Source organism: Lissotriton vulgaris, chromosome 12 (assembly GCF_964263255.1).
Source record: "Lissotriton vulgaris chromosome 12, aLisVul1.2, whole genome shotgun sequence".
Classification (NCBI taxonomy): Eukaryota; Metazoa; Chordata; class Amphibia; order Caudata; family Salamandridae; genus Lissotriton; species Lissotriton vulgaris.
In genome coordinates this window covers 567602950-567615928 of record NC_141700.1, presented here as the reverse complement: position 1 = coordinate 567615928, position 12979 = coordinate 567602950, and the positions used below count along the sequence as shown (strand labels likewise).

At 45.3% G+C, this 12979-nt stretch overlaps 1 protein-coding gene across 2 annotated transcripts in view; it reads right to left on the bottom strand.

The window, feature by feature from the left end:
* Nucleotides 1-6315: 6315 nt before the first annotated feature.
* Nucleotides 6316-12979, bottom strand: part of LOC147677755 (gonadotropin-releasing hormone II receptor-like) — a 352501-nt gene continuing 345837 nt past the window's right edge. For both annotated transcript variants that reach the window (XM_086945394.1, XM_086945395.1), the window contains exon 4: nucleotides 6316-7318. In XM_086945394.1, coding sequence (XP_086801520.1) covers nucleotides 6822-7318 — 497 coding nt within the window. In that variant the 3' untranslated portion in view covers nucleotides 6316-6821. The remainder of the gene's footprint in view (nucleotides 7319-12979) is intronic.

Below are 12979 nucleotides of genomic sequence, written 5' to 3'. Positions count from 1 at the left end.
CTCCCCCCCCCTCTCTTCGAGTAACTTCTAAGGGCGCAGGATCCAGCTAGCGCCAAGAACACCTTCTTACTGCCCACAGAACTGGTGGGGAATCAACCAGGTATTAGCGCTGCATTCCCCGTGAGAAGTGCTGTGAACTGCTAACTGCCAAGCACTGTATTCCCCTTGAGAAGCGCTGTGAACTGCTAACTGCCAAGCGCCGTATTCCCCTTGAGAAGCGCTGTGAACTGCTAACTGCCAAGCGCTGTATTCCCCTTGAGAAGCACTGTGAACTGCTGACTGGCAAGCGCTGCATTCCCCTTGAGAGGCGCTGTGAACTGCTGACTGGCAAGCGCTGTGCCCCTTTTGAGAAGCGCTTCTGCGTGGAGACCCTGTGTGGGCCCTGAGAGTGCTGCCTGAGGCGTGATGGTAAATTGCCCTTAAGCGCCACGAGGACTGAGCACTTTGACCACTTAATGCTTCTCAGCTGGGCACCCCCCCCGTCGCACTTCTGTTGAGCGCTCTTGCACTTCTGCTTTAGCCTTTGAGCCTTACTGTCATTGTTGCAGCCTGGCGCCTTCTCCGCGACACCAGTGCTGCCTTCTGCTCCCCCTCGGCGGCCCCCAGAGCCAAGAGAAGGCCGCCGTAAAATCTGGCCAGGCCGCAGTAGGCCTCGTTAGGCCTAAGGCCGGGATCTAGTGTCACGTGACAGGGGCGCCGGTTTAATTCCGCCCCGCCTTGCCCTGATTGGGTCCCTGAAATTGTGCTCCCCGAGCCGCTCTGCCATTGGCGGTCGATGCGCACCCTGGCTTCCTGTTGGTCCCCGTTCCCTGCAGGCTCTGAGGGAGGACCGAGACCAGAGCTGACACCTGCGCGGGGGGGGCTCGCAGAGATTACTGGAGCCCCTGCGCACTTCACCGGAGGGCTTAAAAGGAGCCTGGGAGCCTACAACACCACCGGAGGGCGCGGTAGGTAGAGCGCGCCTCCGGGAGTCATCTTACCTGGTGCTGACCCTTCCCAAGGGCCCGAACAGGGGCCGAAGAAGTCAGGTAAACCCTCGGGGAGGCTCCAAGTCCGCCCTCCCCGCGGGAGACTGTAGTTGGGCCCCGTTGGCCCCAAGAGATACTGAGGACTGGGCAGGAGCCCTAAGAAACGTTAACCCCTTAGCAGGGGAAAGGTTGTTCTACTGTGGTGGCCTGATCGTTAAGGGAATTGTCATATTTAGCTCCTGAAAGTCATGTCCTGCCTATTATGACCAAAAGAAATGCTCATATCTAAGTGTTGAATTGCTTTTTCCAGCCTGATGAAATGCACTGTATTTGCTGATGAATGGCTTATTTTCGCAGCTAGGAAATGTTTACCCTCCATTAGTGACTGCTGCTGAGCAATGAGATGTTATTTAAAAGTCTGAGAAGGAAATTCTTTGAAGATGCTGACTAGGAGTAAGGCTGTTACCAGGTCTACCGGTATTTAATATTTAATATTTATTTATTTACATATGTATTGCGGAGAAATGCGAAACCTGTCTTTTAAAGGAACGGCAATGAGTTAATACCGCTGTAATTTTTGACTGCTCTGATTCTAATTCAAGATAATTCAAGATAAAACTTATTTATTTGAATCAAGCATTCTGGTGTGGACTCAGTCCTTGCGTGCACTTATTGTCTCAGTGGATGAGTGTGTTGTGTATTCACTTTACACCTAAGCTTCGGGTGCCTGCCGACTCGGTCCATGCTACCCCCTGGGGACCTGGCGAACCCAGTTCCTACAATATATATATATATATCTATACTACTATTATAAAGAGAGAAAAGACACCTTTTGGCAAGGTAAACTCGGGAACCACAGCGCCAATCCACACACTCAATATATTGTTGTAATCCTCAGGGTGTGTAGATGGACATAGGCTGTATAAAATAAAAAATAAACGTAAATTAAAAAATGTAAGTTTTAAAACAAAGTAGTCCCCTAAAACAAGCGCCAGCCGCGACGTAGCGCTAACCGTGACCTACACCTGCGTGATGACGACAGGCGGGGAGGAGCGGTGACGAGCGTCGACGTGCGGCGAGGAGTGGCGCAGCACCTCAGGTAAGGCGAGGCGGGAGGCGGGAGCCGTTCCAGACAATGTCGGTGCGGGCGGGGGCCCGGGAGTGGGGGCTAAGTCACGAGCGGAGGTAAGGCAGATGCGGGAGGCGGCGGACAGCTGTATACGTAATGTCGGGGCGGGAGGGGGGGCTGGCCGGGACGCTGGGGGCCCGGCCGGGATGTGGGGGGCCCGGCCGGGACTAAGCAAATGCACAAAATGCAGCCCCCAGCCCCCTTCTGCCCCTGGGCAACGCCGGGGCGGGCTGCTAGTATATATATATATATATATATATATATATATATATATATATATATATATATATATATATATATATATATATACATGTCTCTCTCTTCAGGGTACATAGATGTGGTTATGTATAGAAAATCTATGCATACTTACCTTTTGACATTTTTTCCATCAATATTTTGTCCATGATATTAGTGTCCAACGGTAACCTGGACTCGCAAGAGTCCCTCTAAAGTGGTTTTAATGTTGGTACTTACAGAGCTGTATATCGTTTTATAGGTAGCGACATGTAAGGGCAAGCTCATTGGCATGGTAGCCTTAGCTCACCAGGGGACCCACGAAAAATCAGAAAACCAAGTCAGCTGAAGGGTTATGATAAGGAACGCAGGGACAACACGTTTTGCATTAACAATATTCCCTCGAGCACACACCACTGTGGCAAAACACTGGAATAACAGCAGAAGTTCACTTAAGGAATTCCTCTTTCTCTGTTTATACTTTGGCACTCCCCACTTTAGAGGTTTCTTCATGTATTCATAAACTTAAGCATGTGACCTACCATAATTCGCAGTTCTCTAGTTTCATACAAAATCCAGGCTTTTGTTTTTGGGTGTTTCTTCGTCCATTCTCTTTTCCTCTCTTATTCTGTTCCTCCTTTCAAACTCTGTCCCCTGTGTTTGGCATTTCCATCTAATGTCACTATTTTCCCCTTGTTTTTTGCCTTGTCTATGTTTCTTTAGCTCATTTTTTTCTGCACACTGTTTGCATCTGTTTTCTGTTCCCTCTGCTTTATATATTTTTGTGTATTTTTTTCTCCTGGTATTGCTACTCAACCCCCACCCCCTCCATAGCTTGCTCAGTGTCATCTTTATTCAGTCCATTAGGCACACTGATTTCTGAGCACCTCATCCTCTGCACAGAGAGATCCAACTATGCAGACTCGGACACTGTAAGAGAATTTACAACAATGTGTTGAGGAGCCCCTTAAGACAGGCTTACCATTTTCTCACAGGCAGTTGAGGGCCATGGGCCTAGTTTATGCCCTTACTCTGCAAAGAGCAAGCGGCCAACGTCATGACCCCAATGGAGGAGCCTGAGGCTCAAGACACAGTAGTCATGCCTAATTCGATCATTTTTCCTTACTCCCTAAGTATAACACATCACAAGTCTGAACTCACTCCTACAAGATGGAAGGTAACACAGAACCACACTTACCTATTTTCCCACACACTTGAGATCTGCTCAGATGGAGCTTAGAAGTGCCATTAGGTAGTCTATGAAGACGGGGGGGGGGGGTATTGAGGAAATGCATGGGAGTTCTAAATCCCAGCTATCATGAGTCCTATCGAAAGACAGACAGATATGTGAGGAAGGGATCTTTTCACCCAAGTTCTTGCTGATAAGGAGAAGACAAATGTCAATTTCATGAAGGGCGAAGGTAATTCTGTACTCTGAAGGAGGAAAAACAGCATGCACTGGAGGGGAAGTGGGGTTAGTGCTTTCTGACCCACAGTAGTACAGAGAAACTTGTTACTAACTCCGGGCGGAGCAGGCGGAGTTGCTCTATGCGGAGCTCCACGGAGTTGGCCAAAAACTCCGCTCCGCTCCGCACCTCCCACAAACCCGCAATAAATATTTTTAAAATAAAATTTACAATTAAAGTAAAATAAAAGCGCACTTACTTTATTGCGGCGTCACAGACTGCCCTCCTCGCCGTAATCCCGAATGTCATGGTAGGACTGCGCGTGCACATCCAAAATTCCGCAAACTCCACCAGCGGAGCGGAGTTTGTGCCCAGGGTTACTTGTTACTTATTACACAATCAAAACACATCACCATCTTCACTTTTTGTTTTAAGTCTATTGATTCCTTACTTCTATTTTCATAGCAGCTTCAATTAGGTTACTGAGTGGTCCCTCAGAGGTGAGCAGTAACCAAACTTCTGTCAAAAAATCTACAAATGCCCTGAGCGCCCACCTCTCTAAGGCACTGCCACATTATGAAGTCAGAGGATTATGATTTTTTGGATCGTAGGAGATGTCATCACCTTTGCCTTTGGGAAAACACCAGCAGGGGGTGCCAGGTTGGGCAAATGGGCGAATTAGAGTTGGCCCAGTGATGCCATGTGGACCAACTTTTCTCTAATTGCTATGTACAACATGGTTGACCTGGACAGGAAGTATATTAAAATGCCCTCCATGCGCTAGGTGTCAAATCTCAGCACTTCACAAACATTAGTTTTGTACACTTTTTTTACTTAAGCGATAAGGTGCCGGAATGTCTTAATATCGTGCTTCCATAGTATATCTATACTTACTAATTCTACTACTGAATATCGACACCCACAATGTGGTATAAGAATATCAAGGACAGAATTTCAAGGGATACAATATCGAAAGGTAAGTACATATAGGGAAGTATAGATTTGCAATTCGTAATTCCACATCTACGCACCTTGAAGATATATGTCCCACGGAAGTACTTATATGTGGAGTTAGATATAGAAAATCTAGACTTACTTACCTATGAATATTTTTTTTAATACTTTTGGCCTTGATGTTCTGTCCCAACAATATTGTAGGTGCGATATTCAGCAGCATAACATATCTACTTATATATACTTTTCTTGCCCATACTTTGGATGTCCATATTTTAGCTATGATGTTAACACCTTAGCTGCTTTGGAACGTCCTGCTCCAGTGCTGAACGTTCCATTGCGCAGGTGCAGTTGGAACGTCCAACGGCCGATGGCAGCACTCCCGAGGTAGTGGTGCCGTCGGCCGCTGGTATAGGCGCAGCACTTAAGAGGTTAAAAAGCTGATATTCTGACACACAATTGCCCAAGCAGCTACTGCCATGGAAGTGAGTGCCTCGTTGACTTTTGCTACACTAAACAGATTGCTAAGGTCTTTCTCATTAGTATCTGCACTTTTGATTAAGAATTCATTTGCTCACTTATTCTCCCCGACTGCCCCCAGCGCCTTGATACCGTTAGGGGTGATAAGTTACGCTTTACAAATCTGGAATCATTATTTTTATGATTATTATACTAATTTGGAATTGCTTCCTGGATTCACTAACCCTATGTATGTCCATCTGATGTTGGACTGGCCCTGAGTCTGGGTTGAATGCTTGGAAAATGCAACCCAAAAGAAGCGGCCAAAATCCCACCTTGGGAAAAATCTAGTTATATGAGTATACATTTTGGAATTCGGAGGATAACATTGATTTGAAGAGCTATATCCCCCTCAAGCATAATAGGAAACCCTCTTAGCAGAGAAACAAGAGATACTCACCAGCCCAACAGCAATGGCATAGAACTGCCTGACTCCACACCATGCTTTTATAACACCCTGTTCTAAATCTGAGGACATTATTTTCATTGAATGTCATTCTGACCATAGGTGGTAGACAAGGATGGCCTTCTAGTTCACTTCGGGTTAGTGAATATGGCTCGGAAAACAATTTTGTGTTCCCCCGCACTATCTCTGTATAAAGACATACATCACACCATGCAGCAACAGGGGTTCTGGGGCAGGTCTATGAAGCAATCTGAGGGCAGGGCCACAGAAAGGCAACCAACTGCAGACAGACGAGATAAAAGGGTAGGATTCTGGTACTTATCGTTTTTTCGGATCCTGCTCGGTGCAGGTGGTTTATGGGAGGGTGGAGTGCGGGGGCAATGCAGGTCGCAGGGCGGGGCATTGGTAGGTATGGTCTCAGGGGCAGAAGAGATCCAATTCTGGCTGAAGGGAGCATTCTAGGTTCCCCCATGTTGCCAGTGGGAGTCATGTTGGGGCTGGGCTCTGCCCCTTTCACTTGGAATCGGCCCACAATGCTGTAGGGCACTCCTACAACACAAGGTGTCAATCCATTGAGTGTGCATGGGATGTGTATCATGTGGTACTTTTAATTCACAGTAAGAGAATGGAGGGGTGCAGTGTCGGAGTTCCCCGGAACACTTCAACGCAAGTCATGGAAGAAACTCGAGAAACCAAACATTTTTGATCAACTTTGCCAGGATGGGAAGCCACCAAAAAACACTTTACAGCCTTGACTTTCAATTTAAGTCAGAAGCTGGTCCCATCCTTGCCAAAAGTGTGATGGAAATAAGCTTTTATTGTAGAACAACCAGGTAGCAGTTTAACTTTTCGATAAGTTCTTGACCAATTGTCTCTTAAACATTTCAGTTCCCACTTGAGGCAGGTAAAATAACCTTCCATCGAGGAATTCACCATTGTCTGGAAAGAAATCTCTGATTAACAAAAATATTTGGCCACTAGGTTCCAATGAGTGTCATGGACCAACTGCATAACTTCATGGTGGACATAAAAAATCTGTCCAATCTAAGAAATTTACACCTGGCTTTAAATACATTTATCATGATTGGCACTGACGTTTTCAAGCCCCATTCCTTTTGTGAGTCATACACAGTACTTGTAAGCTGTGTTCAATGTTTCTCAATCCCACAGTTGTGACAAAGATGCTGTCTACTCTACGGTAGCCATCACATAAAACTTTCAGCCACCGTCCGCTTGCAGTGTTCACACTTCCCATTGTGAATGCCAACACCAGTGACCTCCAGTTCGTATTTACCGGATGCTTTCTGGAAACCAGTCACTTTTTTGATCTGCACAGCAGTGGTGGAGACACGGAAGGATCCCGTGGCCACGGACGCTGTGTCTGGATCCGTGGTCTGCTTGGCACAACGACAGACCCGGCGGATCTCTCTTCGGAAATGGATGGTGAAGAGGCCGTAGATGACTGGATCCAGACAAGCGTTGAAAAGGCCAAAGAGGAACAAGATGTGGCTGAGAGAGGGTGGGACCTTCTCCCTCGTCAGCATCTCGGGAGAGAACCAGTACCAGATGCCTAGGAGGTAGTACGGTGTCCAGCACACAATAAAAGTTAAGACAATCACGATGGACATCTTGAGTGTCCTCATGCGAGCTTTAGGGATGTTGTTAAATGAACGCCTCAGTTGGACTTCTTTTGAAGAAACATCTAAATGAAAGAAAAACACAATAAGGTCAGTTTTCCTTTCTAGTACAAAAAAAAAAATATGGTTGTCAACTCTCGTTGTATATTCTACAATTAGTTCTTAGGCCCAGGTTTATAAATTTTCAGGCAAAATAGTTCAGAAAACAAATTTGCTGAGTTGTGCTGTGCAAGGGGAGAACATAGCGTAGATGCATAGATTCGTCTCCTGATGCTGTCTCCCTCCACATCGCTGGTGCTTTAATAAGGGTCACACCATGGTGCAGAGATGAGTCTTTGAAGGCTACCATAGCATCTGTACTGGAAGTGTACCCTTCCAGTACAAATCCCTGTGCTTAGACAAACTCAGAAGAATCCATGAATAGGGTGTGCACACAAAAAAGACGACAAATTCGTGGAAAAATTTACATATTTCTACTTATTTATGCCTGCGTTAGATTAGTAGATTGGGTTTGCTTCAAAAGATATAGGGCCAGATGTAGGAGAGGAAATACCGGTCGGTAACTGCCGAATTCGGCCGTTACCCACCAGTATTTAGGAATCGGCATGTAGGGGCCAGTATTTTACAGAATCGGTAAATTTACAGATTCGGTAAATTTACCGATTCCGTAAAATACCGAATCGGTAATTTTACTGAATCGGTAATTCCACATGTAGGTGGCACTCCTGAGAGTGCCACAGGCCCTTTAGAGTCGGTATTTTACCACCCAATCCTATTGGGTGCTAAAATACCGAATGCAGGTGTGCATGCACATCTGTGCATGCACACCTGTGCCATGTGACACACAGACATGCCCTTAGGGCATGTCTGTGTGCCACATGGCACACATGCTTGTATTTGGGGTGCTAGAGGGTGTCAAAGTGACACCCCCTGCACCCTTGCAGGATTCGGTATTTACCGATTCGGTAAATACCGAATCGGTATTGCCCCTTGATTCCTATGGGCGTCAAGGCCCATAGGAATCAATGGGCAATACCGATTCGGTATTTACCGAATCGGTAAATACCGAATGTTACCGATTCGGTAATTGAAAATTAAATTTTACCTACATCTCCCACCTTCTATTTTACCGATTCATAAATACCGAATCAGTAAAATTTGGTATTTATGAATCGGTAAAATAGAATTACCTACATCTGGCCCATAGATATTTGATCTGATCCACCCCAGAAACACCCACATGATGCAACACAAAACAGTGCAGCGAAAATAGTAGATCTGCAAAAATAATAAGTTTCAGTGCATCATTTATTTGTGTTTGGTAGTACATTTCATGCTTTGTTTTGCATCACTTCGCACCAAACAAAGCCTTAGTAAATATTGGACTCAGTCTTAGAGGTCCCACATAGGTGTCAGAAGTCCATTCATGCAGAGGAAACATCTGTGGGGTCGAAAGACTGGTGTGCTGCAGGAAGCAAGATCTGATACAGATGGGAGCTCTAAACTTAGGAAACCAGACTGTCGATGAGTATTAAATGTAAGGATGCATCATTGTGCAAAATCCTATATAAATCCTCCTCCTCCTATTGCCTAGTTTCTGGGGTGTGATACAATAACATTTTTTCAGAATATCATTTAAAATACATATCTTGCCAAGAATATTGTCTAGAAAAATGATGCCCGATTGGAGTTAATAAGAGATAGTTTACAACCATAAGCCAATATTTTTTTAATGATTTTGGGACATGCTATTTAACTCAGACGATTTGTCTGTATGCAATATTTTGACTTACAGCTGTTTTAGGTCCTCATATGGTGATGAGGAAGGCGAAAGCATGTTTTCTTACCACAAATGTAGAGATTAGCAGACCGCCCTTTCCTACTTACAGTGCCAGTGATCTGGGGCCACAAGAGTGGGATCCTGGAGGTAGTAGGAGTGTGGGGGTGACAGCGCAGTGGTATACGGTTCCAACTTTGGGGCAAGCCAGGGTCCCTGTGACACCGCCTGAGCACTTAAGTTCTAACCCCCCAAACAGACCCTCCATACTGAGAATCCTTGACTAGCAGAAAGAGTTTACCCCATATGAACCCATAACCACTAATAGGAAGACAACAGATTGTGGGGATTACTTACAACCCCCTCGCACCGCCGGTGCACCACTTTTAATATGGGAAAAAGTGAAGTACTGGAGGTTCAAGTGGCATGTAAATAAGCACCGGTGTTTCTCCATGCTAATCTTGGACTGATGAGCTGTGGTCTACCAACATTGCCACCGCAGTAGAAAACTAGCCTGCCTCTAACTCTCCTCCGAGAAGATCTCTGCGTGCAGTGCTTAATTTGTAAAAAAGAAGTGCAGGTGCTGAAAATGTTGCCAAGGAGGCCACAGCTCACTTCTTCCTACGGTGAGCCCCACTTTCAACACTCTCACTGCCTCTGTCTCTATCTTCTAACCTTGATCTGTTGTCTGTCCCCTAAGTCTTTGCTCTAAGAGTCTATCCTCTCACCGCTCTAATTGTTTTCTATCATCTTTGTCACACCTGGTGTGTTACCTTATTCCCTGTATTTCTGCTTTGCCCTCTATTCATTTTAGCCCTGCCCTCTTCACTTTTATCGATGCTCTGCTCTCTCTCTCCTCGATCTTGGCTCTTTGCTATCACTCTTCTAGCAGTGATTAGCTGTGTCGCCATTGTATCATTTGCTTTTTTTCCTCTGTCCTGTCCTCTACATCCTTCCATTATATCTTTTCTCGTCTTAATGCTCTCTTGTTCACATCATGGCTGCTTTCTCTTTGTATCTGATTTGCTCTCCTTTAGTTCTACTTAGCTCTGTCTTTTCTCTCTCCTCTCCTGTTGTTTCTTTCTCCTCTTCACTCCTGCTCTCTCTCTCATCTATAACCCTGCTGCTGCCTGTGACCTCTGTCATCAGCCTGTACATGTCCCTGCTATTTTGAACTCTGCGTTTTCCTGTTGTTTTTCCTAAAGAAGAGGAAGATGACATGTGTTTTACTTACTTACCTACACCGAGTGCAAAAACAAAATGTACACCAAATGAAAATGCTTTGTTTGCATATATTAATCAGTGCAGTATACCTGGGTTATTTGCATAACAGTCACAAAACACTACCAAGGGTCAGAGCTACACTAGACCAGCACCAATTTCCACTATTAGTAATGCCTATATTATTCTTTGTTTCTTGTGCGTAAAGGTCTGGGATGTGGCCCATATATACCCCCTGAGCGTGATTAAAAATCACTTAAAGACATAACAAAAATTGACCCGCACCAAGATACTTGTAAGTAAATTATATTTCAATGATTAAATAAATCACAGTGTTGAGCAAGATTCACTTGAAAACTTCCCACGGCTAAAATGTCAGAGTCTTGATTGAAGGTATGTTATTTTCTTTATTCAATAATTCATTAAAAGAATACAGAATTGCCTGTCGCCAACGCTTTTCGTCCCATCCGGGACTTCTTCAGGGCTCTGATAATAGTGTTCTTGTTCCAGCTAGAATTACATCCCAGTACAGATACGGACGACGGAGAATCGAACAAATGCTTGCCACTGGTTGATAGGATTATTAAAGGTTGATGGATGCAGGAGGAACTTTCCCTGTGATGTACGTTTGGAAAGAGTGTCAGTAACCAAGACCACATATGAATAATATATGATTCTGCCAAAAAAGAAACCGTTTGAAGGTTGATACGATCTTGGACAAGAACACTATTATCAGAGCCCTGAAGAAGTCCCGGATGGGATGAAACGCAGGTCAATTTTTGTTATATTATTTGCAGAACAGGTAGCTGCTCGAGCACAGCAGGTGATGTCACTGCTAGTGCAGCCTGTAATTAGTAGGTCCATGGATGGCAACGGCATCGGCATCCACTGCTCAGTTTGCTGTGACCCTGCCTGCTACAGCACAGGCATTGTCCCCAGCAGTAATGCTGCCAATGCCGGTAAGTATGGCTGTGGTGCCTACTGGACTCATGCACGCTCAGCAATTGGGGTGGAGCGCACAGATTCTACAGGTGACACCATGACGCACAAAAGTTGTGTTGGGCCACAGCCGCATCGAGCACATTAAGGATAGCAGCAATGTAGGGCTGCAGGATATGCTACTCTGGCTACACAGCAAGTGGAAAGTCCACACTTATTTTCGTTTATTCTTCCTCAAGAGCCCTCACTCCCAAGTTTCAAATGCGCTCTCGCAGCTTCCTTGCCTCGAATCAGTCATGAGCCAGACCCCAGCTACAAATATTCAATGGAAGGCTTAGGTTCAGGCAGCGGCAGGGTGCAGCAGACTCAGGGAATAGAATGCAAGACATAGTTTGTCGATGACTTCTTGGATTTGTGATCGGCATGATGACATCATCACTAACGTGGTGATACACAATCATGCCTGCCTGGACAGGCCTATGCTGGCCTGTCTATGAACATTTACCAGCCAGTCACTCTGCAATGTATGTTATTCTTTTTATTTTGAATTTGAACAACTAATATTGAAACCACCACCTGCAGGGTCAGAAATTGTAGCCTTGGCCCTGTGAAAGAAGTGCCGGTGCTAAGCACCTGAAAGCACCTGCTCAAATTAAGCACTCCCAGCTCCGCTAGAAGAAGTTGTCTGGAAAAATTGTGGTTGGAGCAACTAGAATTGAGCAATCAAAATGTGGTGTGAGTATCTTCTGCAAGCATGTTGATCTATTTATGTCCTTTAGTTCAGAGCACTGAGTTTGCACTCTCATACCATCAAGAGACCACCCATTATCGGAGGACAACTGGCAGGCAAAGAATAGAGTAGGAGAAGCCCTGGTATATTTCTGTCTCCAACCCCTATTACTCCCCTTGTTTATGTTAACACTTTTTTGAAATGACATAGGTGGCCTTTGCTAAAGCCAAGCACCTCTGGTCTGGCTCTCTCTGCATCTTTTTTTAAACACATTTTAATTAAATTTGTCATGTTTCGTTGTAGAACAGATACAGTACAGTAGGCATGTGGGCTGATAACTTCGTTCCATGATTGAGAGAAGGCAGCATGCTATAGTCACATATAATTTGATTGTGAGTCTAAGAATCTAGGGGCCTCATTTATGAAAAGTGACGCATCGCTGCGTGAAAACAGCGATGCGTCACTTTTCATTGCGCCTTCCTAGCGATACCAATGATGCGTCATATTTACAGTATGACGCATCATTGCGCAAGGAGTTACAGATACGTCAGTATTTCTGACGTATCTGTATGGCGTAAAGTGACGCATTGCTTGAGTGTGTCACAAAAGTGAAGCAACTCCAGCAATGCGTCCTTTCACATGGGGCAAGCCCCATGTGAAAGGGCCTGCGTCAGTCTTACGCCTGATGTGAGGCAGGCGTAAGATATTGACGCATTTGCATCCTTGAAATGGCGCAGTTAAATCTTATACATTTCACTGCATCACTTCTATGACCCTGTCTTGTGTCAATACGCCCCCCCCCCCCTTGCATACATTATACCTGGAGCAGGTAAAATGTGGCGCAGGGGTTTACAAAGTGACGCATCTACCTAGATGTGTCACTTTGTAAATATGGCGCAACAAGGCTCATTTTTACACCACTGGTGCGTCACAAAAAGTGACGCACCGGCGGTGTAAAAGTGACGCACAGCCTCATAAATGAGGCCCTCGTAGTCTAACAGATAGAAACAACTACCACTGCACCAATTTCCCTCTGCCTAAAACATGACTCTCTCTCCA